We start from the raw sequence: 27,131 nt of genomic DNA on the forward strand, positions 1-27,131 counted from the left end.
ATTTGCCATTTCCTTCTCCAGCTCATTTTACTTACAGATAAGGAAACTGAGGCAAATAGGGTTAAGTAACTTGCCTAGGGTCACACAGCTAGTAAGGCCAGATTTGAACTCAGGATGATGAGTCTTCCTGACTCCAGGCTTGGCACTCTATCCCCTGTGGCACCTAGCCACCCTTAAAAAAAAAAAGTGTCGCAAATTTTTCTGAATTATCCAAATCCTACTTGCTGACTGACTCTAATCTCCACACCACTTTTACTTACTCCTTTTTTTTTTTGGAGGGGGCAAGGCAGGGCAATTGGGGTTAAGTGACTTGCCCAAGGTCACACAGCTAGTAAGTGTGTCAAGTGTCTGAGGTTGGTTTTGAATTCAGGTCCTCCTGACTCCAGGGCCAGTGCTCTACTCACGGTACCACCTAGCTGCCCCACTTTTACTTACTCCCTTAACAAACATGGAAAAAAGGTTGAGTCAGGGAAGAAAATCAGGTCAAAAAACTCATCTGCTGAAATATATACTTCCTCTATAGGCGAATTCTTTTGATCTACAGACTTGTCTTTGTTACTGAGAAGTGTCAACTACTGGGAATGTCAGGCTAGCCACTTTATGGCCAAAAAGGAAAGAAGAGGGTGTAGATCGGATGCCCTGATGGCAGCCCTGCCCCGGTAGAGTGGATCAGAAAACCTGAGTTTGAGTTCCTACTCTGCTACTTTACGCAAGTAAAGCAATTTTTCAGCTTCAGTGTCTTCAACAAAATGTGAATTTTATAGATAAGGATGAGATTTAGAGTAGAATGGGATCTTAAAAGTCATTGTCTAACTCCCCATGACCCCATTTGGGGTTTTCTTGGCAAGGATACTGGGACAGTTTGCCATTTCCTCCTCCAGCTCATTTTACAGATGAAGAAACTGAGGCAAACAGGGTGAAGTGACTTGCCCAGGGTCACACAGCTACCAAGTGTCTGAGACCAGATTTGAACTCAGGAAGATGAGTCTTCCTGATTCCAAGCCTAGTGTGCTGTGCCACCCAGCTGCCCCCTTAAAGGTCATAGTCCCATCTCATTTTATAAAGGTGGAAACTGAGGCCCGAAGAGCTTAACTAGCTTCCTTAAAGATAATTGACTGAACTAGGATCTGAACATATAGCTTCCCTTGACTTCAATTCCAGTGTACTTTCTGCTGAAACATACTGAAACTGAATGAGGATGAATCCATTCAGGATTTTCTACCTTAAACAACAGTAATGTATGGATAGCACTATTAACCTATGATTTGTTGTTGTTGAGTGGATTCAGTTTTGTTTGACTCTTTGTGACCCCATTTGGAGTTTTCTTGGCAGAGCTACTGGAATGGTTTGCTATTTCCTTCTCCAGCTCATTTCACAGATGAGGAAACTGAGGCAAACAGGGTTAAGTGACTTATCCAGGGTCACACAGCTAGTAAGTGTCTGAGGCCAGATTTGAACTCAGGAAGAGGAGTCTTCCTGACTCCAAGCCCAGGGCTTTATCCACTGTGCCCTCTAACAGCTCATAAGCCATTTTTACTACCTCTAAAAGTGCATATTTGCAGTCTAAATAGCTACATATGATTCGGGAAGTTTAAAAATGAAGAAAAATTGAGTGCTTCCCTCAGATGAATAAACCCATTGAGAATGAGAACTGGAAGCACAGTTATTGCCCAGAGATTAACATGGGAATTTTTGATCAAGAACTCAATTTATGATGCAACCATTTTCTAGAGAACAAATCGGAACCATATCCAAAAGCCCATAAAACTGCATACCCTTTAACCCAGCAGTACCATTTTGGTCTGTATCCCAAAGAGACAAAAAAAAAAAAAAAAGGACCTATCTGTACAAAAATATTTATAGCAGCTCTCTTTGTGGTGGCAAAGAACTGGAAATTGAGCAGATGCCCATCGATCGGGGAATGGCCAAACAAGTTGTGGTATTTGATGGTGATGGGATACTTTGTGATAAAAGGAATGAGGGGAATTGTGGGAAGAATTTTAAGAAATGATGCAAAGTGAAGTTAGCAGAACAGGAGAACCTTGTACACTGTGAAAACAATACTGTAATGATGACCAGTTGTGAAATCTCAGCTACTCAATGACTCAAGACAATTCCACAGGACTCATGATGGAAAATGCTATCCACATCCAGAGAGAGAACTGATGAACTCTGAAGACTTTTTTCACAACATGGCTAATATAGAAATGTTTCGTATGAAAAAAAAATGTGATGTGTTTAAGAGTCCTAGCACTTTACATAGTGCTTTGCACATAGTAAGCGCTTAATAAATGCTTTATTCTTCCTCAAAAAGCCTCCAAAACTTCAACCCTGCATTTTATGATAAACGTTATTCTTCTTATGATAAACAACTATTCTTCTACTCCTTTAATAGGTCATGGCATAAAGAGGAAGACCTTGGTAGGAAAACAATTTGTTTTAGGACCTATAACCATCCTGACACTCAGGTCTGTAGTCCCCCACTCAGAGGGAGAAGACATTATTTGATAATTATAGGAAGGGCTAGGAAGTCTAGGAGGAGGTGGACCAACGCTGCCATCACAGAATAAAATAATTCTTAAGTGATAATCTTGGGGGAAAGCACACTAAGCCGGAGCTCAAGGTAAGGACAAGTTTCCAACATACTTTCTGTTCTGTGAACCGCTTTTAACAACGAAACGTTAGCAACCCCCAGGGTAATTTAACACACCACTCATAATATTCTGCTATTCTTTACTGCTTAAGGAGCCATTAAAGAAATTTTAGTACAACCCCCCTTGGGAATTTGCAAATCATTAGAGAATCATAGCCACCTCCGCAGGGGCATCCCTAGGATCCCCAAGGGAAAGGTGTAATCTTGCCCTAGGACCTGAGACTTATCTGTGAGAGTGAGAGTTGAGTAAGGACCTTCAGGGCTAACTCGGGCTACACACCGTGAGGCCAGCGCCAATGATATTTACTCACTCTCCCTTTCTTTTCCTTTTAGGAAATGGCTGGCCAGCTTAGTGGTGCAGATTGCAGTCATGGAGCAGAGGACAGCTCACTGATTTAGAAGAGAAACAAACCAGAGCCCTTGACATCCTCAGCATCCACATGCCACATAATCTTCTCTATTTGTCTAAGACCTGGCTTAATGTCACTTTGCTTCAGAGCCCAGAGAAAGTTAAATAAAATCTCGTGTCTACTCTCACGTGAGAATTGGGATGGAGTAGTTACCCTCAAAATCAGGAATGCTTAGAGCACAGAAAGCTGCCCCACCGCTCTGATCATCACTTTGTATTGCCCTTGGGATCCTGTCATTTTGGAAGAAAAGGGAGTGGGGTCCCACTACCTCCTGTGAAGGGGTAAAAAAAAGGTATTTTCAGTAAAGGAAGCTTTCCTATCTGATAAATTTTCAGCCTGGTGATGGGAAAATCTTGTATTTCTTATTCCAAATACTCTTCTCTCAAACCTGTTGTTCAAGTTGTGGCATATGAATGTAATGGAATACTATTGTGCTATAAGAAATGCTGAGCAGGCAGACTTCAGAAAAACCTGAAAAGACTTATATGAACTGATGCTGACTGAAGCGAGCAGAACCAGGAGAACATCGTACATAGTAACAGCCACAGTGTGTGATGACTGATTTTGATAGATTTAGCCCTTCTCAGCAATGCAAGGACCTAAAACAATTCCAAAGGACTCAGGATGGACAATGCCATCCACATCCAGAGAAAGAACTATGGAGTCTGAATGCAGAGTGAAGCAGGCTGCTTTCTTTTCTTTTGTTTTTTTTTTCCTTCTCATATTCTCCCATTCATTACAATTCTTCTATACAAATACAACTAATGTGAAAATAAGTTTAATAGGAATGTATATGTAAAGCCTATATCAGATTGCAGGCTCTTTTGGGGGGGGGGAAGAAAATTTAAAACCTATGGAAGTGAATGTTGAAAACTGAAAATAAATGAACTAATTTTAAAAAATAGCACTTTATGCTTTAAAAAAAACAAAAAACTGTTTTTCATACTCCAGAGAGGTCCCCACCTTGCAGGTAGTTCAGGAGAGAGCAGCTGCTTTCTTTCTCTCCTTCCCCCTAAGCCTTTGCTCCACACACGTGCCTCCCCACTCCCCCCAATTACATAGCAAAGGTTGAAAAGACCATGCTTATTTGGAAGACCCCTGATGCTCTGGCACAGGGGTGGGGAACCTGCGACCTCGAGGCCATATGTGGCCTTTTAGGTCCTTGAGTGGGGCCTTTTGACTGAGTCCAAGTTTTACAGAACAAATCCTTTTATTAAGCAGATTTTGTTCTGTGAAGTTTGGATTCAAAGGGCCACACTTGAGGACCTAGAGGGCCACATGTGGCCATGAGGCTGCAGATTTCTCACCCCATACAAAATGATTGATTGGGAACCTGCAAACCTGGGCTCCATTCTCGACCTTCTGGGTTTTTGTACAAGCGTTCTCATCAACCAAGAGACTCTAGACTTTTCTGAATGCTTTAATGCTTCACCCATGTGAAGACTTTTCCTCATAGATCCACATTCCCATGCTCTCTACTCATGTCTACCACCCTGGTTCAAGCCCCCAGTCAAATTGACCTCCTTGTTGTTTCTTGTACATGACCCTCTAACTTCCCTCTCTGCATCTCTGCCTTACCCATTGTCTATGCTAGGAATGTTCCCCCTCAAGTATACTCTTGGAATCTCATTTCCTACAAAATGTCCTTTACACATACACACTCACTGCCATCCTTGAGAGAAAGTGGCTATTTGGAGCCTGGGCCTGTTTCATTTTTATCTTTATGGCTAGCTCCTAGCACACCGACTAAAGTTGTTGCTAATAAATTCTCTTTCAACGGCTGACCTCACAGACACACACAGTTCATATACGGGCTTCCCCAGCACCAGGAAGCAGCAAACATGGGCTATAAAATTGCTGGCCCAATGCTCTTATGGACTATAGAAAGGAGAAGGGCCTGGAACAGAGAGGATTATGAGAATAAGAGCCAGGACTCTGGAAAACCAGGACCTCCGACTCCAAGACCTGTTACAAATTGAGTAACTGACAGCAGTCAACCTAGAAAGAGTAAGACTGCCTTCTTGCAAGGCAAACTGGAGAACAGATTGGCACAGGAACTAACGCGATGACCTTTTCTCCCTGGGTAAAGTTTGCCCAAAAATAGATAAGTCGGCTGACCTCTTGGGCTATCAGTGATTTACTGGCACTGCTCTCCCATCCTTTGACTTAGAAAAAAAAATGTGGGTAATCTCTACCACTACCACCATATTCCAGAAAGAGTCAGTTCAAGGCCTGATGTTCCTGGGTGGCTGAGGAAGTTAGAAACCAACTCCAAACTTTAGTACAAGTGTTTATTTCTTTCTCCTGGGCAAGTACATCCACATTCAGGCAGAGTTTTCCCCATTTTGCTCCTTCAGGAGTCCCCAGAGAATGTTCCATTTACACGCGTTAAAAATAGCCATCCTAGTCACAACAATGAAATGTTAAGAAGCAAAACCTTGTGTAACTAGTTGCTCTTAGTCACATGGTCATGGACACACAAAGGATGTTTTTATGGTACACAGTATATATACAGGTTAGTATTAGCGAGGGACGCAGTGAGTCACTGGTAGTCCAGTAGCTCCAATGGCAGAGCCCTGGATTGGGATGGCCTAGCTTGCCAGTGCTGGTTTAACCTGCCATAAGCTAGCCAATACTCCACACTGTCAGCACTGTTATTCCAACAAGGGAGTTCTTCCAAAACCACCAGAAAGTCTCCCGATCCCAAGCTGAAGCAGAATTTTATTTCTGCCCTAGGAGGGGCTTGAGTGTGTGCACTTTGGGCTGGCAGGAGATTGGGAGCACCAAAGACCTTAACCTTTAATCCTCAGGATTGGGAGGATGGTAGGTCACTATTTTCTCTTGGCTTCAGAGCCTATTTTCACAATGGAGGTGAAGGCTGGTAGCAAGGTATATGAAAGAATGAATGAAAATGTCCACGTAGGGAAGAGGTGTGACACAGTAGAAGACACATTTTCTGGCTTGTTGGCAACACCCCACATCTTCCTCTTGAAAAAGAGAGAAAAGTTTGCATGGAAATAAACATGATAAAATAACCTCTTTCACCTCTTCCCCAGTGTGAAAATTCAGTTCATTATCCTGGTTAGCTGCCTCTCTCATTAAAGAGACTTTTTCCCTGAGTGGGATGAAACCAGGATCCTCTAAAAGCATTGGTGGACGTCTCACTCTTAGTTTTCTGGTGCATTTTATTAAAAACCAAATTCTGCTAACCCTAGGGGAGCTGATCGGCGCTAAGAATAATACCAATACTTTTTTTAATGTAGGAAATGAACTCAAAATCCCACATATTACATGGAGAATGTGCTGAAGGTTTCTTTCCTTTAGATAACCAATTTTTAAAAAACCACTGGAGGAAAAAATAAGGAGGATTATATGCCTTTTCAAATGTTTCCGCGAACACCTGAGACCAGCCCCACCACGTCCGATAAACTCAGAGCAGAATTCCATCTGTGGAGGAAACAAGCTGGTCAAAGGCATAGGAAGGGTGGTGTCAAATGGCAAACACGCATGATGCACATCCACAATGGAGGCCAAACTGGCCCCGAATCCCAATCCAAGGTCCCCTGGAAGACTATCAGTATGCACTATCCAATGCTGTCCCTTTTTCCTGTGTCTATCACCTTCCCATCCCCATGTTCCGTACTCAACAAACTTACTTCTACATGGTAAGACTGTTGATACCAAAGAGTCAGTGTGGCCCTGTGGCCTATTTATTTGGACAGTATTAAACTACTTATTTCACATTTAACTTCTCTTAAAAAAAAAAAAAAGTTAAAAAAAAACCAACCCAACTCTTCCCTCTATTTCAGGCAGGTAAAAAAAAAAATCTCTCATAATCAGTGCAGTTAGGAAGGAGAGGGAAGAGGAGCTTAAGAGATCTGATGACCTGTGCTTTTCCCTTGGAATACCTATCAAAATGTAACAGAAGACAAAGTCCTCAGTGAAGGCCCAAGGAGAGACAGCTCTGTCCTCAGGATGGCAGCTTCTGGTCCTGTCCAGGCCTCCCACCTCTTCTTTGAAAGGAGAGAATGGCTGAAGTACAACATGGGGAACAGAAGCTTCAAGGCTCCCATCACAGGGCCCTTCCAACATGGAGAGGAAGACACTAGGGAGGGTCAGGCACGCACACCCTAGAGAGTCCTGACATCTTTTCTCTGCCTCTGGCTGGCAGTCTGCCATACTCTGGTGCATCAGCCTTGCTCAGGAGCTTGCCCTCACTTGAATCAGCTTCACCAGCTCATTCTCTCCTTCAGTTGAATTTGTTTCATTCCCTTAGTTCATGCATTTTTTCTAGTTTCCTTTAATTTCTATTCCAAGAAATCATGTTGTGTTTTCTTTTGGAAAAAAAAAGAAGAAAAGAAACCACTGGAAGACTATTGGGCTGGAAATTCATTCCCGTAATGCCTCATGTGCTCATCAGCGACAGAAAGGTATGTTGCCCTCATGCTGGGAGTGTACTGGAGGGAGAAAAGAGGAAAAAAATGAGAGCAGGAAATGCATTTCCATTATCACTCCTCATTAGGTACCTTGTTAGTTAAAGTTACATTAGAAAGTTCCAACAGTAGAAAGCTGTGACCAGCAGAGGAAGCCTAGTACGGCATTCACAATCAGAAATGCACATGAAGGAATAAGGCAGTACAGTCCAGCCTTTTTTCTTTCGAGGGGGAATGAGGCAACCCACAGAGTCAAAACACAGAAGAAACATTTCTTCAGGAAATCCAAAAGTGGGAGAGAACACCCAGATCAAGGGATGGAGGCAGAGGGGATGAGGGGAAGCCCCTAATGTGAACCCTAAATACCTCTGAAGAGGGACAGAGATCTTTATGAGACTTTTCTAGCCAAGAGCTCAAGAGGGACTAAAAGTTCAGGCTTTTTAATGTTACTTAGCCTGCTTTAGAACACGTGTTCTTTACCTGGGGTCTGTAAACTTGTTTAAAAAAAAAACAACCTATTTTTCAATATCATTGGTTTTCTTTGGAATCCCATGTATTTTACTTTATCAATTTGCACACATTCTGAGAAGGGGTCATAGGCATCACTAGATGGCCACATGACACTAACAAGGTCAAGGTCAAGACCTCCTGCTTTTAGACGACCACTATTAGCGCACCTGAAGCCTTCTTAATCATCTACCCTCAAAAACAGTCTCAGCTTAGAGTTTGTAAGAAGGAGGGAGAGGGGGTCTTTCTGCAGTATAGCTCTTTTCAAAACCACCTCCAAGATATGCATGTGCTATGTACTTCTGAAGACAGTAGATTATTCTGCCTTTGCTAGCTTAGAGGTAGAAGGCTCAAATTAGCCTCCGCCCATTTTAACCTGGATGGCTCAGAGCCAAGGTTGGAGAGGCAGCTTTGAAGGAGGGGATTCGGTCCATAGGCCCACTCCTAGGAGGTGTCTGCCTGGTGTGCTCTCTATTTCTAGCTTTAACCTTTTCCAGCTAGCCCTGCTGGAAGCTCCTGGCCTAGTCACCCTAAACGTCAAGAGGCAATAACACAAGTGGATAGCCGAGTGCCCGCCCTCTTCATATCTATCACAAGAAGCCCGCTGACCTCCAGGACTCAGGGATGGGAGAAGTGGTCAGGAGTCACCGGAGCAGAATGAGGCTAGTAGCAATTAGTGTGCATGAGGTAAATGGCTGAGGGGCCAGGTGAAGGGACAAGGAGCAAGGCCCTTTAAAACAAGGTTGATCGCATCAAAGAACCCCCAATTCCTTAGGTGGCCCCAGGTGACTTAAAATATCGATGGGGAAGGATACGAGAGAGGATCTCTGCCTCCCTACAAAAGGCAGTACTGTGGACCTAGGAAGGTGCGGTTGGTCCTGGTGGATGCTCTGGAGCGGACTTTGCTAATGTACAGCCTACACTGTTAGGCCTTGGGGAAGGGGATATGGAGTTATATAGTGTCTTACTACATACCAGGTACTATCCTAAGGCTTTACAAATATTTCATTTATCCTCACAACAACCTTCTGAGGAGGGTGCTGCTATTATGAGGAAACCAAGGCAAACAGAGGTTGAGTGACTTGCCCGGGGTCACACAACTAGAAAGTTTCCAAGGTCAAATTTGAACTCAGAGCTTCCTGACTCCAAACCCAGTGCTCTTTCCAGGTGGCCACCTTCTCTTCCAAGTTCTTTTGGTCTACTAACTCAGAGGTTGTGAATGATCCCAGATTAAATCTCCCTGCTTTTAAATGATTTTGTTATCATCTGTATTACTTTGAGGCAGTTTTATCACAATGTACCTTAGCCCCAGGGGAAAACACCACTCTTTGAGCTTGCTGCCTGGGCTCCCTCTGGTGGTGGGGCAGGAGATAAATCTACTACATTCCGCTATCTACCACTGCAATTGTAGATGCCAAAAGCCACTCTTCTGCTTCAGCCGCTATATGTCTAGGGACTGCAAGAAGATTTTAATATTTAACGCATCTCATTAAGGAAAATCTGTTGAGGCAAAATAGAATTAAACATTGCCAAACATAAATTATTTTTGATTGCCTATTTTCTCCCCTCATAAGCAGAGATAATCAACAGCTGACCTTGGATGCAAGGCTGAAGGGCAGACAGAATGAGAATTTCTTGTCAGAGTTCTAAACTGCCTGGGACCCCTCCTGCCGGACACAGGAAAGGCTGTTTGCTAAGTACTGCCCGACCCAGCCCCAGGTTGAACCTACCACCCCCTTTGGCCATTCTTTTGTTTTTCAACTTGTCCCGAGGGCCACCAGCTCTAGGGACCCCTCAGAAGCGGCTCAGATCTGCTCCAACAAGCACGAGCAACAGTATAGTGGAGAGAGCCCTGGACCTGGCCACAGTCAGGAAGGGTTCAGTGTTCAGATGGGTGACCCAAGTCCAGTGTCCTCTCTCTTTGGGCAGTAGTCCCCTCATCTATAAAATGAAGGGGTTTAGGTTTATTGGTCTCTAAGCTCCCATCTAGCTCTGATAATCTGCCCAGGGCGGGGCCTGGGGACAACCACGGCTTGTGGCTCACTCTCCCTCACTTTCTCCTATGATCCTCTTTCTGCCTTCCCAGGATATTCCATTGGTGACCAGCACAGCCTGGATTGCTGCCACAGCTCTTCCTCCTCCTGCCATCTGACTCCCTGCAAGAGTCCGAGGCTCTCACAAGCGATCTGGGGCATGTCGGTAAGAGGCTAACCCTCAAATGGAAAAGAGCACAATAGGAGTTGACATACTTCCATTATCCACCATCACTAGGGAATTTGGTGGTCCACATCAATACATGCTGCAGGCAACGAAACCTCAAGTGACCTTGGAATGACAGGACCTGGATTCAAATCCTAGCTTTGCCAGTTATTTACCAGCTATGCGGCCTAGGGTAAGTCACTTGAGTTCTCTGTACCTCTTTTACCTCATCTATAAAATGAGGGGACACCTAGGTGGTGCAGCAGAAAGATCATAGGGCTGGAGTCAGGAAGACTCATCTTCCTGAATTCAAATCTGGCCTCAGACACTTACTAGCTGTGTGACCTTGGGCAAGTCACCTAACCCTGTTTGCCTCAGTTTCCTCATGTGGAAAATGAGCTGCGGAAGGAAATGGCAAACCAGTCCAATCTTTGTCAAGAAAACCCCAAATGGGGTCACAGAGTCGGACATGACTGAAAAAGGACTGAATGACAACAAAAATGGGGCGGGGAGGGGCTGGACTGGATGGTCTCTAAGGTCCCTGCCAGCTCTAAATCTGTGATCCTATGAATTGCTCTGTGCCTCAGTTTCCTCATCTGTAAAATTAGGGGGTTGGGCTAGATTGCTTTTAAGGTCTATTTCTAAATCCACAATCCTATGACACTCTAACCCCTTCATTCCTCCCCCGCCCCAAATATCCATTATTGTACCCCACTGTAACACAGTGGTGAAAGGCCTTGTGGATAGAGAGATGTTCAGGAAGACTCAGGTTCAAGCCCTGCCTCTGACACACACTGTGTGACCCTGGGCTAACTACTTAATCTCTCAATGCTCTACCATAGAGGGGTCAAACTCAAATAGAAACTGGTCCACTGCTGTGCGATTCTTTCTGACTCTGTGATTCCCATGGACCGTAGGACCCAATACTGTCCATGGGGTTTTCTTGGCAAAGATACTGGAGTGGTTTGCCATTTCCTTCTCCAGTGGACTGAGGCAGATCGAGGTTAAGTGACTTGCCCAAGGTCATAAAGGAAGCATCTGAGGCTGGATTTGAACTCAGGTCTTCCTGACTCCAGGTCTAGTGTTCTATCCGCTGAGCCACCTAGCTGCCTTTTTACATGATCCCTGTAAGTGGCTTGACTTAGAAAACCACATGTTAACATTATCTATGTTCTACTGTATTTTTATTTTGTTTATATATATTTTTATCTGGTTGCAGGGGAGAGTGTTGTTAGCAGTTGTTCGACCCCTCTGATCTACTAAATTCCCCAACACTACATATAAATTACAGATAAGACGCCAACTTTCATTAGTTGAGGCAATATCCCTACCCAGGAGTCCTCTGAATATTTCAGACCCTTTACACATCATATGATCAACTCTAAGGGATGCCGGATGGTGGTCACCAGCCCAGCCACTGTGGGGTCTCCACCCCTTCTCCTCCACTTTCCCTCCTTTCAAAAGGAAAGGTTGAGGAAGAGGGAGAATTTGGGAAAAGGGGAATTTATTGCCATGGCTTAGCTTCAGCAGGCCAGAGTACCGTGGGGGGAGGAGAGGCTCTTCCAATCAGCGGGACGTTTTCATAGCGAGGATTCCCTCCAAAGAGCATCGCTTGGTTCCTGCAAGGTTGGAAGAGACTGCTTAGGAGGGGGAACAAGAAAGAGAAAACGGATGGGGAAGGTGAAAACAAAAGGGGAGAGGAAGGTACAAACAAACAAGGTATAGGGGGGACCACTTCAGAAGTGAGATGCCCAGATAGGGAGATAAGGGAGGTGTGGTAGCCCCAATAACTCTGCATCTAGAAATGCCTATTAAACATCCAGACCTGTCCTTTGGTCATCCAGAGAGACTTGTGAATATAATATGCTATAATATAAATTTATACATATGATAAATATAAATATATATTTGTATATAATATAAATATATCATATCATACCATGTATGACATGATATGATATGATATAAAGCAGTATCTTAGCCGCTAAATATCACTGACAGTAGACAGACAGAAGGAATGGCTAGTGAGCACACATTAGGACCTCTGCCCCAACCCCTGGATGTCTCTAGGACTAGAGCTTCTTAACCTGAGGACTGTGGACCTAAAAACAAATTTTTGCATAATTTTTATAAGATAATTATAATTTTTATAATAATATTACTATTCCCTTTGTAATCCCATGTAGTTTGTTTTATGCATTTAAAAACAGTATTCTGAAAAGGGCTGTATGATACAAGCTAAGAACTCCTGCCCTGTGATATTTTTTTCTTCAGTTGCCTTTACTATCTTTCTATGCAGCCCTATCTTGTCTTTATGATTCTAAGCTACGGCCAGTGGTGCCCCAACCCAAGGCTAGCTCATCACGGGCCATTTACAGGGGATGCCCCTTTCATTCTATAGAGAGTAGAGGAGGGGCATTTCCTCTGTTCCTGTTGGCCTAGGAACTCGGACCCGGAGGAACCCCTCTGCATCTATTCTCAGGCAAAACAGAATATGAAGGGATTTTGTACAATGGTTTGTGTTCCTAACTCGGGACTTTGGGAAGCTGGGGGCACTGGACCCACTCGTCCCCTTGGCCTCACATGTATTCTGAGACAGGGGCGTTTGAGACTGTCTGGGCTGGGGGATGCAGGCTGGTCTGACTGCCCAGGCTGCTGCTGTAGCTACAAAAACTTCGGAGTTGGCCCCGGGTGGGGTTGTGGGCAGCGATGCGCCGGGCCTGGGGGTTGAAAGGGTCATCTTCGTCAATGTCATCGTAGCTCCTGTCCCTGAAACAAGAGGCAGAACATGGTATGTCAGAGATAGAAGCGTTGGGAGGAATGCTAGGTTCCCTTAGCCTGGCATTCAAGGCCTTCCACGATCTGGCCTGCTACTCTACATGAACTCTCCACTTCAACCTAGTCTGGTCTTTCACTTGTATCATTCTCTACAACTGGAGTACCCAGGCCTTTGTCATCCTTTATCCAAATAAAACAGGACTCAAGACTCACTTCCTCCCTGAAGCCTTCCATCACCACACCAGCCCAGGACGATCTTCCCTGTCTCTAACTACCAATAGCACTTATCCATACCCCTCATTTTTTGTCATTTCTCACGTGTTACCTTTACTAAATAGGACACTTAACTAGCAAAAACAAGACAGCATAACATTTATTTTCATATGTATACATCTTCTCTGCCTGTTAGATTGCAAGCACCTTGAAAGCAAGGACCACATTTTGTTCTGACCACCTCTCCACCTCTAGCCCCCAGGGGCCTTCTCCTCACCATGGCAAGGTCCCTAACCCCCATGGCTTCTGTCTCTCATCGGTGAGGTCCTGCCTCCATTAGCGCCCATGCCAACCAGCCTGCTTTCTTCAAAGCTGGACCAGCCCATGATGCCCCAGCCCTCCTCTCCACCTTCCCCAGGTGAATACCTTCCCTTCTCTGCCCACCCCCTGCTTCTCAGCTCTCCTCTACATGCTGTCTTTCTTTTACTTCTATTTGTGTCCTCCGGGTTTAGCACAGTATCAGGCATATAGTGAGCGCTTAGCACACGCTCCATCTACCTATCTCCAGCTATCTCCCTACCTCTGAAGGGACAGGATGGGGGTGTCTCTTCATACTTCTCATTTGGGTCCTGTTTGATCTCTATAACTTTGTTACAATAATATTCCATTACACGTATATAACACAATTTGCTTAGTTATTCCCCAGTTGTTGGGGATTTACTTTGTTTCCAATTCTTAGCTATCACAAAAAAACACTTCTATAAATATTTTGGATTATATGGGGACTTTTTTCTTATTGATGGCTTTCTTAGAGTGCACAGCCCAGTAACTGGGTCTCTGGATCAATGGGTACAGACATTTTAGTCACTTTATTTGCATAATTCCAAACTGCTTTCCAAAGTGGTTGTACTAATTCACAACTCCACTGACGATATATCACTGTGCCTCTCTTTCCACAGCCTCTCCCACACTGTTGTCATTTTTTCCAACTTGCAAGGTGTGAGGTAAAACCTCAGGGTTGTTTTCATTTGCATGTCTCTCATTGGTGATTTTAGAGCATTCTTTCATGTGCTTGTGAATACTTGGCAGGTCTTTTGAGAACTCTTTGTTTATATCCTTTGACCATTCATTTACTGGGAAAAGGATAGTGGTCATACACACACACAATATACATACACATATGCACGTGTGTGTGTGTGTATATATATATATATATATATACATACATATACACACAGATATATGTATGTGTGTGTGCGTGTGTGTGTGTGTGTGTGTGTGTGTATCCATACATACCCTGGATATCAAACTCTTATCAGAGAAATTGGATACAGATTTTTTTCCCATTTGACCACTTCCCTTCTTATCCTAATTAATTAATGTTGTCTGTGCAGAAGCTTTTCAGTTTCAAGTAATCAGAGTTATCTATTTTATGTTTTGTTTGCTTCTATTTCTTGTTTGGTTAAGAATACATTTCCTACCCACAGCTATAAGAAATATGTGACCTGTTCCTCTTTTAATTTTTTAATAGCATGATCCTTAATGCTGAGGTCATGTATCCATTTTGAATGTTTTGTGGATTATGGTATAAGATGTTAGTCTAAGCCTAATTTCTGCCATACTGCTTTCTAGTTTTCCTAGCAGTTTTTATCAAATAGGGAATTTCTCCTTGGGTAATGTTTTCCACTTTGTCAAATAATGGATTATTGACTTCTATTACTTCTGAATCTCCCTTGTCTACCTGGTCTGTTCTATTAATCTCCCTCTATTCCTTAACCAATACCAGATGGTTTTGATGACTGTTGCTTTATACTATCATTTGAGGTCTGGAAGTGCTATTCTCTCTTCACCTTATTTCTTTTCATCACTTCCCTTGCTATTCTAGATCTGCTTTTCCAAAGGAATTTTATTATTTCTTGATTTATCAAGTTCTCTAAAGTATTCCCTTGGTAATTTGATTGGTTTGGCATCAAAAGCGTAAATTAATTTTGGTTGTATTGTCATTTTCATGAGCACTGAATATTCATCTAGCTATCTGCATTCTTTATTTCTTTAACGAGTACTTTGTAATTGAATTGATACCAGTCTTTTGTGTGCTTTGGGAGGTTGATCCCCAGATATTTTATGCATTTTGTGGTTATTTGGAATGGGATTTTCCTTTCTATTACTGCTTCTTGTGGTTTTGGATATTTTAGTTTTTAATGTGATTGATTGTTTTTGTAATCTTGAACCATTTTTGCATTGCTGATATAAATCCCAATCGATTATAATGGATGATTTCTTGGATAAATTGCTATAGTCTGTTTGATAAAATTTTTCAGTCAATGTTCATTAAAGATATTGACCTGTAGTTTTCTTTTTGTGTTTCATCCTTCCCTAGTTTAGGTATTAGGGCTATATTTGTCTCATAAAAGGATTCTGGTTAGGTGCTTTCTTCCTCAATTTTTGAGAATAATTTGTGTACTAACTGTTCTTTACAAGTCTGATAGAATTCTCCTGTAAATCCATCAGGACGAGGATGGTTCTTTCGTAGTTCTTTTACAGCTAAATCTATTTCCTTTTCTGAGATTGGGTTATTTAAGATTTCTAACTAGTCTTCTGATAGTTTGAGCATTTTAGACTTTTAAAGGCCTTTCTCTATTTCATTTGTGTTCTCAGTTTTCTTGGCATATAACTATTGATCACGATATGTTGTGATTATTTTTATTATGCCTTCTGTTTTGCTGTAATTTCAATTTGTTCATTTGCTGTTTTATTGATTTAGTTTTCCATTCTCTTCTTTTTAATCATATTAGCTAGGGGTTGATCAATTTTAGTAGCCTTTTCAGAGACCCAGCTTTTATTTTTATTTATAATCTGTTATTTGTCTCCAATTTATTTTTCCTCTAATGTTTAATAACTTCTCTTTTGTGCTTATTTTAGGTTTATTTGTTGAATTTCTAATTTTTTAAAATGCATATTCAGTTCACCTATCTTTCCATTTTTGCATCTCTATTATGCTTAGCAAACAGTACAAATTATCTTGTTTGGTTGCTAGAGAAAATGTGGGCAGAAGTGGGAAGCAGGGAGAAATGAGATTGATAAGGGTACACTAGTATTAAACCCCTACTCACCCCATTCATTCTATAATGTAAGGTCTCATGTAATGCAAGACAATGAAGGGTGGCAACAGAAAGGAGCTGTCTAGGTCACGCTGTCGGCGCCGCTTCCTAGCAGATGGTGTGTCCTAGACAGTTGTCTAGCTTCATCTTGGTTTCTTCTAACTACCTTTTAAAGCTGAACATCAGAGGAATTCATCCCTGAGAAGAGGGGCAGCTCAAAGACTAAAGTACCATGGTCTAACTTACATAAAAACATTCCCCAAACCAACCCCACTACAGTCACCATCAACTCTCCACATTAATGACTCTAAAATTTCCTAGATACTTTCATAGAAAACCAACTACCTGCTGAAGGCTGAAGCCTTGACCATTCTCCCAACCTCTTCTAGACTTGTGGCTTAAATCCCAGAGCAGAGGACTCAGAGTGGTCATCATATTCCTCCTCATCCCTTTGCAGAGAAAAGAAACAGAAGACTTCCACCCTTCTTTCTCCAGTCAACCTACCTCACAACCAAATATTTCCAGGCCTGAGGCCCTGCACAGATCATGGTCGAGAAGGCCATGGCAGCCAGGAAGGAGAACAGGCCAAGATAGAGCAGCCCTTCCACGCCATCATAGCAGATACCAATTAGGGCATCAAGGTAATCCTGGAAATGGAGGGGAAAATGGAGGGAAAACTCATCCTGGATACGACAACTCAAGGTACTTCTTCCTACCCTTCCCTCTAAAGTAGGCAACTGATAAGACTATTTTCATGTAGTCATAGACCAGTTCATTGTTTCCTACTATCTTATATTTTTGGGGCAACTGGGTGTCACAGTGCATAGAGTACCTGGCTTGGAGTCAGGAAGACTCTTCCTGAGTTCAAATCCAGCCTCAGACACTTACTAGCTGAGTGACCCTGGGCAACTGTTTGCCTCAGTTCCCTCATCTGTAAAATGAGCTAGAGAAGGAAATGGCAAACCACTCCAGGATCTCTGCCAAGAAAACCCCAAATAGGGCCACAAAGAGTTGGACATGACTGAACAACAAACACAGCCTTATATTTAGATCCTGAAGAAACTTTAAAGGCCATCTAGTTTAACCCCCTCCTTAGAGATTATGTGATTTGCCCAAGGTCACACTGGTACTAAGTAGAGGAGCTGAAATTTGAATCTAGGTTTCTTTCAACTGCGCATTCTCTATATTGGTATAGTGTAGTGGATGGAGCCTGGGCTTGGAGTTGGGAAGACTTGAGCAAGTCACTTAAGGTCCTCATGTCTCAGAAAACTGTTTAGGTTTTATCTAAGTCATAGGGATCTGAAACTTTTGTTGTAGAGGAAACTCTCTCTCTCTCCCTCCCTCCCTCTCTCTCTTTCTCTGTCTCTTTCTTTCTCTTACATATACACACAAATACATATATGTTCTCTGTCTACAGAAATGGGGCTTCTTTAGAAAGCATGGATTGGGTCTCTCTAGTTTTCTTTGTGCAAACAGGTCTTTAAACAATGCTATTTGATGATAACAGAAAGGCTGAGACCCTAACTCTCCACGAGAACAGCTGGGTAGGCTGGGGATCGTGTGTCTGCAATATGGGGCAGTGACTCATCACTCCCTGGAACAGAAGGTTTAGTGATTTACTCAGAGCCTCCTTCTCCCAGCTGCTGGAAGGAATCTCAGGAGACTCATGAACCCCAACACCCTCCCCTTTACAGCTATAGCCCCTTCATGGTGAAACCTAGCCTAGGTCTCAAGGCAACTGCTCCCCACCTGCCACCCTCCATTTGTCACCCTAGCCCGGGGTAAAGTCATTAATCCTACAGTGTGGCCCCATCCTCCCCTCCCCAGCTAGCATACCTTGTGCAGGCCTCTGCAGTCTAACATGGCAGTCAGCTGGTGGAGGCTGGACTCAGATGAATTCAGCAGCAGCTGTATCCCAAGAAGGTCTTTCTGAAGTGGGGAGAAGGAGACAAGGTTTAGGGTTGCAACAATAAGCCTGCTTTTGCAAAAGAGCTTTAAAAACCAGGGGGAAGGAGCCAACCCACAAGGAAGAGGGATGGAGAGAGGATGCATTATACATTCTCAGCATCCAAATACTGGAAAGCAAGTCTGGCCCATGCAAGTGGGAATCTGGCGGAGAAAGGGAGGTGGAAGGGGAAAAGGGTGCGGTGGGGCCTTAGTTTCTAGCTGAGGCTCTTGGGTGCTCTGAGTTACAGGCAGCTGGCGGGTCATGATGTGACCACAGGGTGTGAGTTTGAACTGGAAGGAAGCTCAGAGGCCATTCTGTCCAAACCCCTCATTTTCCAGATGCGGAAATTGAAGCTCAGACAGGCAAAGCATGATTTGTCTAAGATCACACAGAAAGTTTAGCACAGAGGCAGTATTCTAACAGCCTATGAAGACTGAGATAATCCTCAGCACATTCCTAACCATTTGATAAAGCATGAGGGAAAGGGGAAAAATAAAGCTCTCAAACATCAACTGGTGCCATGGTAAAAGAGATTACCAGGCTAGATTTGGTGTGGTACCCAAAGGGGCTTTGTCAGTCCTCATTCTACTATATGACCCTCTCTGGAAGAAAGCCATGAACGCTATCCTTCTTCCCTCCACCCTCCCACCCCTACTCTCCATCCTGTCCTTACCTCTGCTGTGGGGAACAAGGGCACTGCAAACTGTAATAGGCCAAGGACCTGGATCTGCATTGTGGTCAGTGATCGCTGGAAGACGGTCAATGCCTGGAAGCAAGAGAGGAGCAGACCATTAGATGCCATTGGCTATTCCCCACCCTCACACTGAGGAGCCAAAGATCTACTGGGATCATTCTAGGGACCCTGCCATTACGAACCCTGTGGTTCAACCCTCCCCATGAGTCAATGTTGACCCTTGGAATGAATTCACCAGGGCATCCCCAATCTTGCCTATCCCCTTCCAACTAGCACTGAGATTTCCTTCCTCTTCAGTCCTGAGGGTTCCTAAAATCCATTGTATGTTTTCCCAGCACAAACTGCCCCAGAAGACAACAACAATATTATATAGACTGTTGCATATTATAACATTTACATATACTTACGTATAAGGTTTACAAAGCACTTCATAGACAAGATCTCATGTGATCAACAACCCTAGGATGTAGCTGCTATTATAAAGATGAAGAAACTGAACAAATCTCTTTCTCTAAATGACAAAAATGAGGTGGCAGCAAACACAGCCCTAGAAACTACACAAATTTATTTTTACTGGTCGAGATACCGGTGGTGATGGTGGGGTATTTGATGGAAATTGTGATGTCACGGAGGAATAGGGGGCAGGGAAGGACGTGTGTACCTGTTGGAATGGGTTACTCAGGCCCTGGCCGCAATACAGGTAGTAACGGGTTATCTCTGAAAAGCAAAGACACTGGCTGTGATTAAGGTCCTAAAATTGGGCAGCTCTCCTGCTGTTTTTCAGTCAGCCTTCTTCCTAAGAGCCACACAGACTACCTCCCTTCAACAATCCCTTTGCTGAGGCTGCGCTTTCTGGAGATCAGGAGAGCAAATAAAACAACCACCACGTATTATGCGCCGGGCTCCGTCCTAGGTGTTGGGAGAGCAAACCATCAGAAGGAAAAGAATGACTGAAGAGAACAGAAAACCAGGCAACCACATATTCTAGCAAAGGTGGGGGAAGGGAAAGGGGGGTGAAATGCATAAAAAGAGGGAAGGAGCAATCATCAGCCTAAACTAACTGGATGTAATTTGGCTTCTTTGCACCGATTCATCCCATCTCATCCCTTACCTGTACTTATCTGGCCCTGGGTGACATTCAGGATGAACTTGTCTGGAGCTACACAGAAATCACTGGTACCCTGTGGTAAAGAACGACAGAATCTTAGAGCTAGAAGGAAGAGACTTCCACAGTCATCCAGTCCGACCTGTAACCGAGCAGAAATCCACCTCCCCAATACCCCTAACACTTCAGCCTTTACCAGAAGACTTTGGACGATAAGGAACTTACTATCTTCTGAACCAGCCCATGGCCCTTTGGGATGACTTTAATAGAAAACTTTCTCTTTTTCAAACTAAAATCTACTTTTCTCTAACTTCTATCCATTGCTATTAGTTCTGCCATCCGATGCCAAACAAAATAAAATGAATCTTTCCACTTGACAGCCCTTCAAATACTTAAAGGCAGCTCTCCGGTTCCCTCCCCTCCATCCCCCCAGAAACCAAGAGAGGGAGGGAAAAGCAGGTTTCGAAGGAAAATCACAGGGTCCAAAGCTCACAAAACAAGACACTCTGCCCGCTGCCACAATAGAGTAATATGTTAGAGACTGCAGCCATGTGTGTCTAAGTCATTTTCATATATCTGTGCTCTGCCTACCCAACCAAATTATATATTCCTCCGGGATCAGAGACGGTGTCTTCTCTATTTCTTTTAAAATCTTTCTACCAGGACTCATGATAAAACATTTCACTCACCTCCTGACAGAGAAGCGACTGACTCAGAGTGAAGTATGAGACACATATACACATGAATACACGTATATATCCATATACTCATAGATGTATGACGGGGTCAATGCAGAAATTTGTTTTGCTTAATTATCTATGTTTAGAACAGGGGTTTTATTTTTCTTTCTCACTTAACAGGAAGGGGAAAGGGAAGGTAGGAGAAAGCAAGATGGATCTTCATTGATGGAAACAAATTTTAATTAAAACAAATCCTCTCTACCACCTGATATAGGACCTCATTATTCCCTTAGTTCCTCTTTGTGAAGGGCAAATCAGGACAGAACTCATCTTAAAGTCAAGGGATTTCCTGAAAAGGCAGTGTATAGGGAAAGGAAATACTGGGTGAGGGGGGAGAATAAGCATTTGTGCGCTTACATGCCAGGCAATGTGTCACGTGCTTTTACGGTTCTTATCTTATTTCATTCCCACAACAACCCTGGAAGTAGGTGTTATTACTATCCTCATTTTACAGCGGAGGAAACTGAGGCAGACAGAGGTTAAGTGACTTGCCCAGGGTCACACAGTTACTAAGTGTCTGAGTAAGTGAACTCAGGTCTTCCTGACTCCAAGGCCAGCACTTTCTCCACTGTGGGTGTCAAGTGATCTGAGGCTAGATTTGAACTCAGGTCTTCATGACTCCCAGGCCGGCACTCTTTCCACTGTGGGTGTCAAGCGATCTGAGGCTAGATTTGAACTGAGGTCTTCCTGACTCCAAGGCCAGAACTTTCTCCACTGTGGGGGTCAGGGGATGAGGATCTGGTCCTGGCCTGCCACTGACTGACTCTGTGACCTTGGGCAAAGAGAGCCCTGGGTTCATATCCAGAGTCCTGACACTTATTATCATAATTTGCAAATAGCAGAAACTAATACTTGTGCTGCCTATTTCACAGGTGAGCACTTCGGTAATCCACACGGCATGGCAGGTTTATTTACTTATCTTTAGAGCTTTTATTTAGCATTTTATTCTTCCTCAGCCACATGCAAAAACAATCTTTAACGGCATGGTAGATTTGGAGCCAAGAAGGGACCTTAGAGGTCATCTAGAACACTCCTTTTATTTTACAAGGTGGGAAACTGAGGCACAGAGAGGCTGAGCGACACGTCCAAGGTCCCAACGGCAGAGCTGCAGCGTGGGTCTAGCAGGATCTGGTAACAATAATTCCATTATTTCATAATTCCATTGATCGTAGAAGCCAGAAGACCTGCCTCCCAATCCTGGCTCCTTAAAATATACTATCACGGCAGCTAGGGGGCACAGTGAGTAGAGCACCAGCCTTGGAGTCAGGAGGACATGAGTTCAAATCCGGCCTCAGTCATTTGACACACTTACTAGCTGTGTGAGTCACTTAACCCTGCCTTTCCCCCTAAAAAAAAAAAAAAGAAAGAATCAAATATAAAATATACTATTTGACCCTACACTAGCAATCCAGGCTTTCTGGTTCTTCCTTTCCTCCTCTATAAAATGAGTGGGTTGGATTAGATGATCTCTTCGCTCTAAATCTACAGTCCTGTGAACTGTCTGTCCTCTGACCCAAAGCCAGCACTCTTTCCACTTGGACCATGATCTTCATGTAACTGGGAGCCCCTGTGATAGGGAGGATTCCAAGGAGCCATGACCCCATAAGTCTAGTTCAGGGTGACAGTGGTGCCTGGGGGTGGCGAGGGCTTTGGGATAAAAGAGACCAGTGCCTGGGGTAATAGGGAGTTGTTTATGACCTTCTGCAGCTGTCCAGGCCTGTTATGGCAGTGGCCCCATTCCAACGCAGGGAATTAGCTTCTACCCACAGCTGAACGGTCTCTGGCCAAGATCCCTACCCCACTACCACTGCTGTAACAGGCTAGCTGTCACATGCTCTGTCCTGATATAGAAGCAATGCGAGCCATATACTAGTGCAGTGGGGCGCGGCAACAATTCAATTTTGTATATAGCTGCCATCTATCTGTGTTCTGTGCACACGCACACACACGCACACACACACACACCAGCTAAGCATTTCGGGATGTTACAAGAGAGAGAATGAACAGTGCTTTATAGAACAATTACAAATAACTGACAAAATAATTAATGTCTATGATAATCTAGGTTGGCAAGAGGCCACACCATGGAGGCCTTCTTCCTCCCCCTACCTCCTTTCCTACGATGGTCTCCCCAAAGCAACAGAAAGAGTAGCAATGATGCAGCATACTACCCACCTCTACAGAAGTGATGGATCTGATATAGAACGAGACATATATTTTCAGACCTGGTTGACTGTGCAGTCTGTTATGCTATGTATATTTGTTACAAAAATTTTATATTTCTTTTTCCCCCCCGAGTAGGCGGAGTGGGGAGGTGGGAGGAAAGCAAGGTTAAAGATAAGTTACTTTCTCCATTTTTCCTCCACTTCAAATTGTAAAGAGGACATAATGCCAGAAGGAAATCACAGACAAGCGGGAAGTTACATGTTGTACTGATGAGAGACTTTAAAAGAAAAGTCAATGCTGCATGATAGAGATGTCTAGTTCCATGTATAATTTTCTCCTATTGTTTGTTCTATAGTGTATAGGAAATACTCCTTTTATTTAGTGTTAAGTTTACAATAAAAAAAAAAACAAATAGAGAAAGGAAGGAAGACAGGGAGAGATTGTGCTTGAGGGAGGGAGAATGAAAATACACCTTAAAAATACACCTAAAAAAAGGAGATTAGGTCAAGTACCAGGGGTTTCCATTCCTCTTCTGAACCTACTTTTTCCTTTCCTTCTTTTTTAAAAAAGTTAAAAAGATGTGTTGAATATATACACATACACACATGTATGTATGTGTGTATATGTAGAACTCTTTCTATATATGTTTATCTCTCTATCTACGTACTTCCCAGCAAACATCTAAAAAGGTACTTCTAACAAAGCGTGTTCCCTGAAATTGGTCAAGCTGCCAATAACAAGTCATTTTTCTGGGTGAGTTTTAGAATCCAAGCAGGGCCAGTGGCCTCATGGCCACAGCTGTCAGCTGGGATATTCTTGGTACGACCTGGCTCTGCCTTCTCAAGGCCAAACCTGTTTCTCTGTAGCCATAGACATTACAGTTAATCCCTGCCTTGCCCACCTTCCCTGAGGATGCTGTCTGCTGCAGGGGTGGGTTCGAGCAGGGGGAGAGGGTGCAGAGTGTGCCACCGCCCCCCTCGCCCCCCCCCCCATGAAGCCTCAGGTGTCTGTCTCCTGCTAATGAAGACAAGTGAGCGAGGTCACAGCTGGTGCCCATGGGAGAAATTACCTAATAATCAGCCCAAACTGGAAAATTTCTAGCTGGCTGACTAAGAAAGGGAGAGCAAACACATGGGGAGTTGCCTCCCATAACCTACAGGAAGACACAAGCTTGGCAACTCCCTCAACTAGTTATAGACTCCTTTCGTACAGAGGTTCTTAATGTGGGGTCCATGAACTTTTAAATATTTTGATAAATGCATATCACTATCACTGGCTTCCTTTGCAATCCTCCCTGTTTTATTGTAGGCATATAAAAGCATGCTAAGAAGGGCTTCCCTAGGCTGCCCAAGGGCTCTATGACAGAAAAAAATGAAGAGATCCCGCTTGACTCGTATTTTACTCTTGGAAGACAGCATGGCACAGCTTAAAGAGCCCTGGCTCCACATGGTTTCGAATCCTGCCCCCTGACACTCAGTACACCTGTGTGACCCTGGGCAAGTCACTCGATCTAGCCTTAAAAAGCAATGGACCAAGGGGCAGCTAGGTGGCGCAGTGAGTAGAGCACCTGCCCTGGAGTCAGGAGGACCTGAGTTCAAATCCGGCCTCAGACACTTGACATTTTTTGTACTAGCTGTGTGACTTTGGGCAAGTCACTTAACCCCAACTGCCCTGCCAAAAAGCAAAAAAAAAAAAAAAAAAAAAGCAATGGACCATAAGACCTCTGGGGTCATTTTCAGCTCTTGATCTATGAGCCTACAGACTCACAGATGCTCTAAGGGTAGTTAAGAAGGAACAGGAGATAGAGCACCAGGCCTAAAGTCAAGGAGACCTGAGTTCAAATCCAGCCTCAGACATTTACCAGCTGTGTGACCTTGGGCAAGTTACTTTACCTGTCTGTCTCAGTTTCCTCATGTGTAAAATGTGGATAATCATGGCACCTACTTCCCAGGGCTGTTTTGAGGATCAAACAATTGTAAAGTTCCAGTATCTGGAACATAGTAGGTATTTAATAAATGTTAACTAATAAGTAGTAGTACCAGCAGTAGGAGTAGGAGTGGTAGCAGCAGTAGTAGTGGTGGTGGTGGTAGTTCAAGAGAACTTCAGAGGGCATCTAGTCCAATTTTATACCCAGGCAGGAACAAGTGGTCATCTAGTCTCTATATAAAAACTTTCAGTGACAGGGAGTACCCAATTTATCGAGTTTCTGGCTGAGGTTCTAATGAGTAAGAAGGTTTTTCTCCTATCAAGTCAAGATCCGCCTCTCTACAAGGAATAACCACTGCTCCTACGGTGGCCCTCTGGGGCCAAGCAGAATCTTCCTAAATGCTAGTGCCTTCCCCAGAGATTAACTCTCAATTACCCAGTATATGCTTGTTTGTACATAATTGCTTGCCGGTTGTTTCACGCATCCATGAGGCCTGACTAAACTCATCAGGGAAATGGCACCCTCCTCGAAGGCAAGGGCTGTTTTTGCCTCTCTTTGTATCCCTGACAGTTAGCTGAGCCCAGGTAGGTACTTAATAAACGTTGGGTGACTCGGCTTCTTCTACATAACAAAGTTTTTCCTCTTTAGGGTTTTATAAACTAAATCTCTCTGATTCTTCCTCTTTCTAAAATGATGTACTTTTCATCTCATACTTCTAGGATGGAAATATATCACTTTTACTTTTGGCATAGCTCACCAAGAACTAGCTTTGAAGCCAGAAAGACTTGAGTTTTACTACTGCCTCAACAATCTACTGGCTGTGTGACCCTGGGTAGGTCACTTAACCTCTCTGCTAGAGACAGCTCTCTAAGACTATAAGATATAACCTATACCAAAAAGAGTGAGTTTCCTCATCTTAGAATTCCCCTTAACAATGAAATCACAAGTCTGGTCCCTATCACCTAAAAATACCTTTTAGCCTCAATTAAATGTTTTCAATGAACAAACACCCACCTTCTCTCTCCCCAACAAGGGAAAAAAACTCAAACCCCTGTACATATGCATAGTCAAGCAAAACAAATTTCTGCCCTGATTAAAATTTACAAAGCCTCTTCTTTCCTGTAATGCTCAAAACAACCCTGTGGGGGAAGCAGAGCAGAGAATACACTCAAAGTTGGGAGAAACTGAGGTACAGAAAGGTAAGCCATTCAAGGTGTCAGTTTTCTGACTCTCAAGTGCAGTGTTCTTTCCACTACTCTATCTCGGGTTAAATACCAAGAATGAAACGACACTGATGGGGGCTCAATCCTAGGCGGCAGAGTGTAACTGTTGGTGAGGTGGGGGTTGGGGGTGTCGAACTGAGGATGGGGTCAGTGCAATACACATTAATGCTAGTCTTCTGGCCACACTGCTTTAGCAACTAGGCTGAGAGGGTTAGGCTTCAGCTCAGGAGGCAACACAAAAGCGCTCTTACACAATAACTCATTGACAGCATCAAATCCCCTCCCCATCTCCTCCTCCCACCACTTCCTTTTAAAAGGCATCTGTATTTCAAATCCTATCAAAGGCCCATTCAGCTGGTCTTTCTCTGCTCGGCTCTCACACAAAGGCCTGACTAAACTCATTAGGGAAATGGCATCTCTAGTTCACTCTCTTGCTCTCAGAGGAATGCAAGCGATTAAATCAGGACTTGTTTCCTTAGAACTAATTGGAAAAAAGGCTCCTCCCCCACCCCCTAAAAAGCGGGGAATCGCGCTGGTACAAGCTGGAATCTGCAAGTAACTCACAGGCTGTCCTGGTACCAGGCTTTCAGGACAGAAGAACAGCCTGGCAATTTGCTAATTCCCCTCACACTCACGCTTCTCCATTTACTAATACGTCAATAAGAGTCAGGGAGCTGTGAGTTTGCTGCTTTAGCAGGCAGCCTCCCCTGGTTCTGTCCCTCTCAGCCTCCCTCTCCGCTGCTGGCATCCACTGGCCCTTCCTGTCCGAGGCCCCTCCCAACCCAGCTTCCCTCCATCGGACTCACTACCACCAGCAGCACAAATAACACAAATAACATTTGTATTATGCTTTAAGGCTTACACCATCTCATTTGGTCACTGGAGTAACCCTGGGAGGGAACTGAATTAAACTGTTATTCTCAGGTTACAGATCGTAATATCTCTGTGTGTCAGGGAACTGATTTGGGAGGAAGGAAATGCGCATTTATTAAGCCCCTTACCATGTGCCTGGCACTATGCTAAGAGCTTTGTAA

At 43.7% G+C, this 27,131-nt stretch overlaps 1 protein-coding gene across 1 annotated transcript in view; it reads right to left on the reverse strand.

Annotated features, from left to right (window-relative positions):
* Positions 1-5,340: 5,340 nt before the first annotated feature.
* Positions 5,341-27,131, reverse strand: part of TTYH2 (tweety family member 2) — an 87,214-nt gene continuing 65,423 nt past the window's right edge. The window contains exons 7-14 of the mRNA XM_036758039.1: positions 20,048-20,117; positions 19,598-19,653; positions 18,916-19,008; positions 18,131-18,223; positions 16,799-16,941; positions 12,786-12,971; positions 11,743-11,821; positions 5,341-7,520 (exon numbers count right to left, since the gene is read on the reverse strand). Of these exons, the coding sequence (XP_036613934.1) occupies positions 7,437-7,520; positions 11,743-11,821; positions 12,786-12,971; positions 16,799-16,941; positions 18,131-18,223; positions 18,916-19,008; positions 19,598-19,653; positions 20,048-20,117 (804 nt within the window). The 3' untranslated portion in view covers positions 5,341-7,436. The remainder of the gene's footprint in view (positions 7,521-11,742; positions 11,822-12,785; positions 12,972-16,798; positions 16,942-18,130; positions 18,224-18,915; positions 19,009-19,597; positions 19,654-20,047; positions 20,118-27,131) is intronic.

This window comes from Trichosurus vulpecula, chromosome 4 (genome assembly GCF_011100635.1).
Source record: "Trichosurus vulpecula isolate mTriVul1 chromosome 4, mTriVul1.pri, whole genome shotgun sequence".
Classification (NCBI taxonomy): Eukaryota; Metazoa; Chordata; class Mammalia; order Diprotodontia; family Phalangeridae; genus Trichosurus; species Trichosurus vulpecula.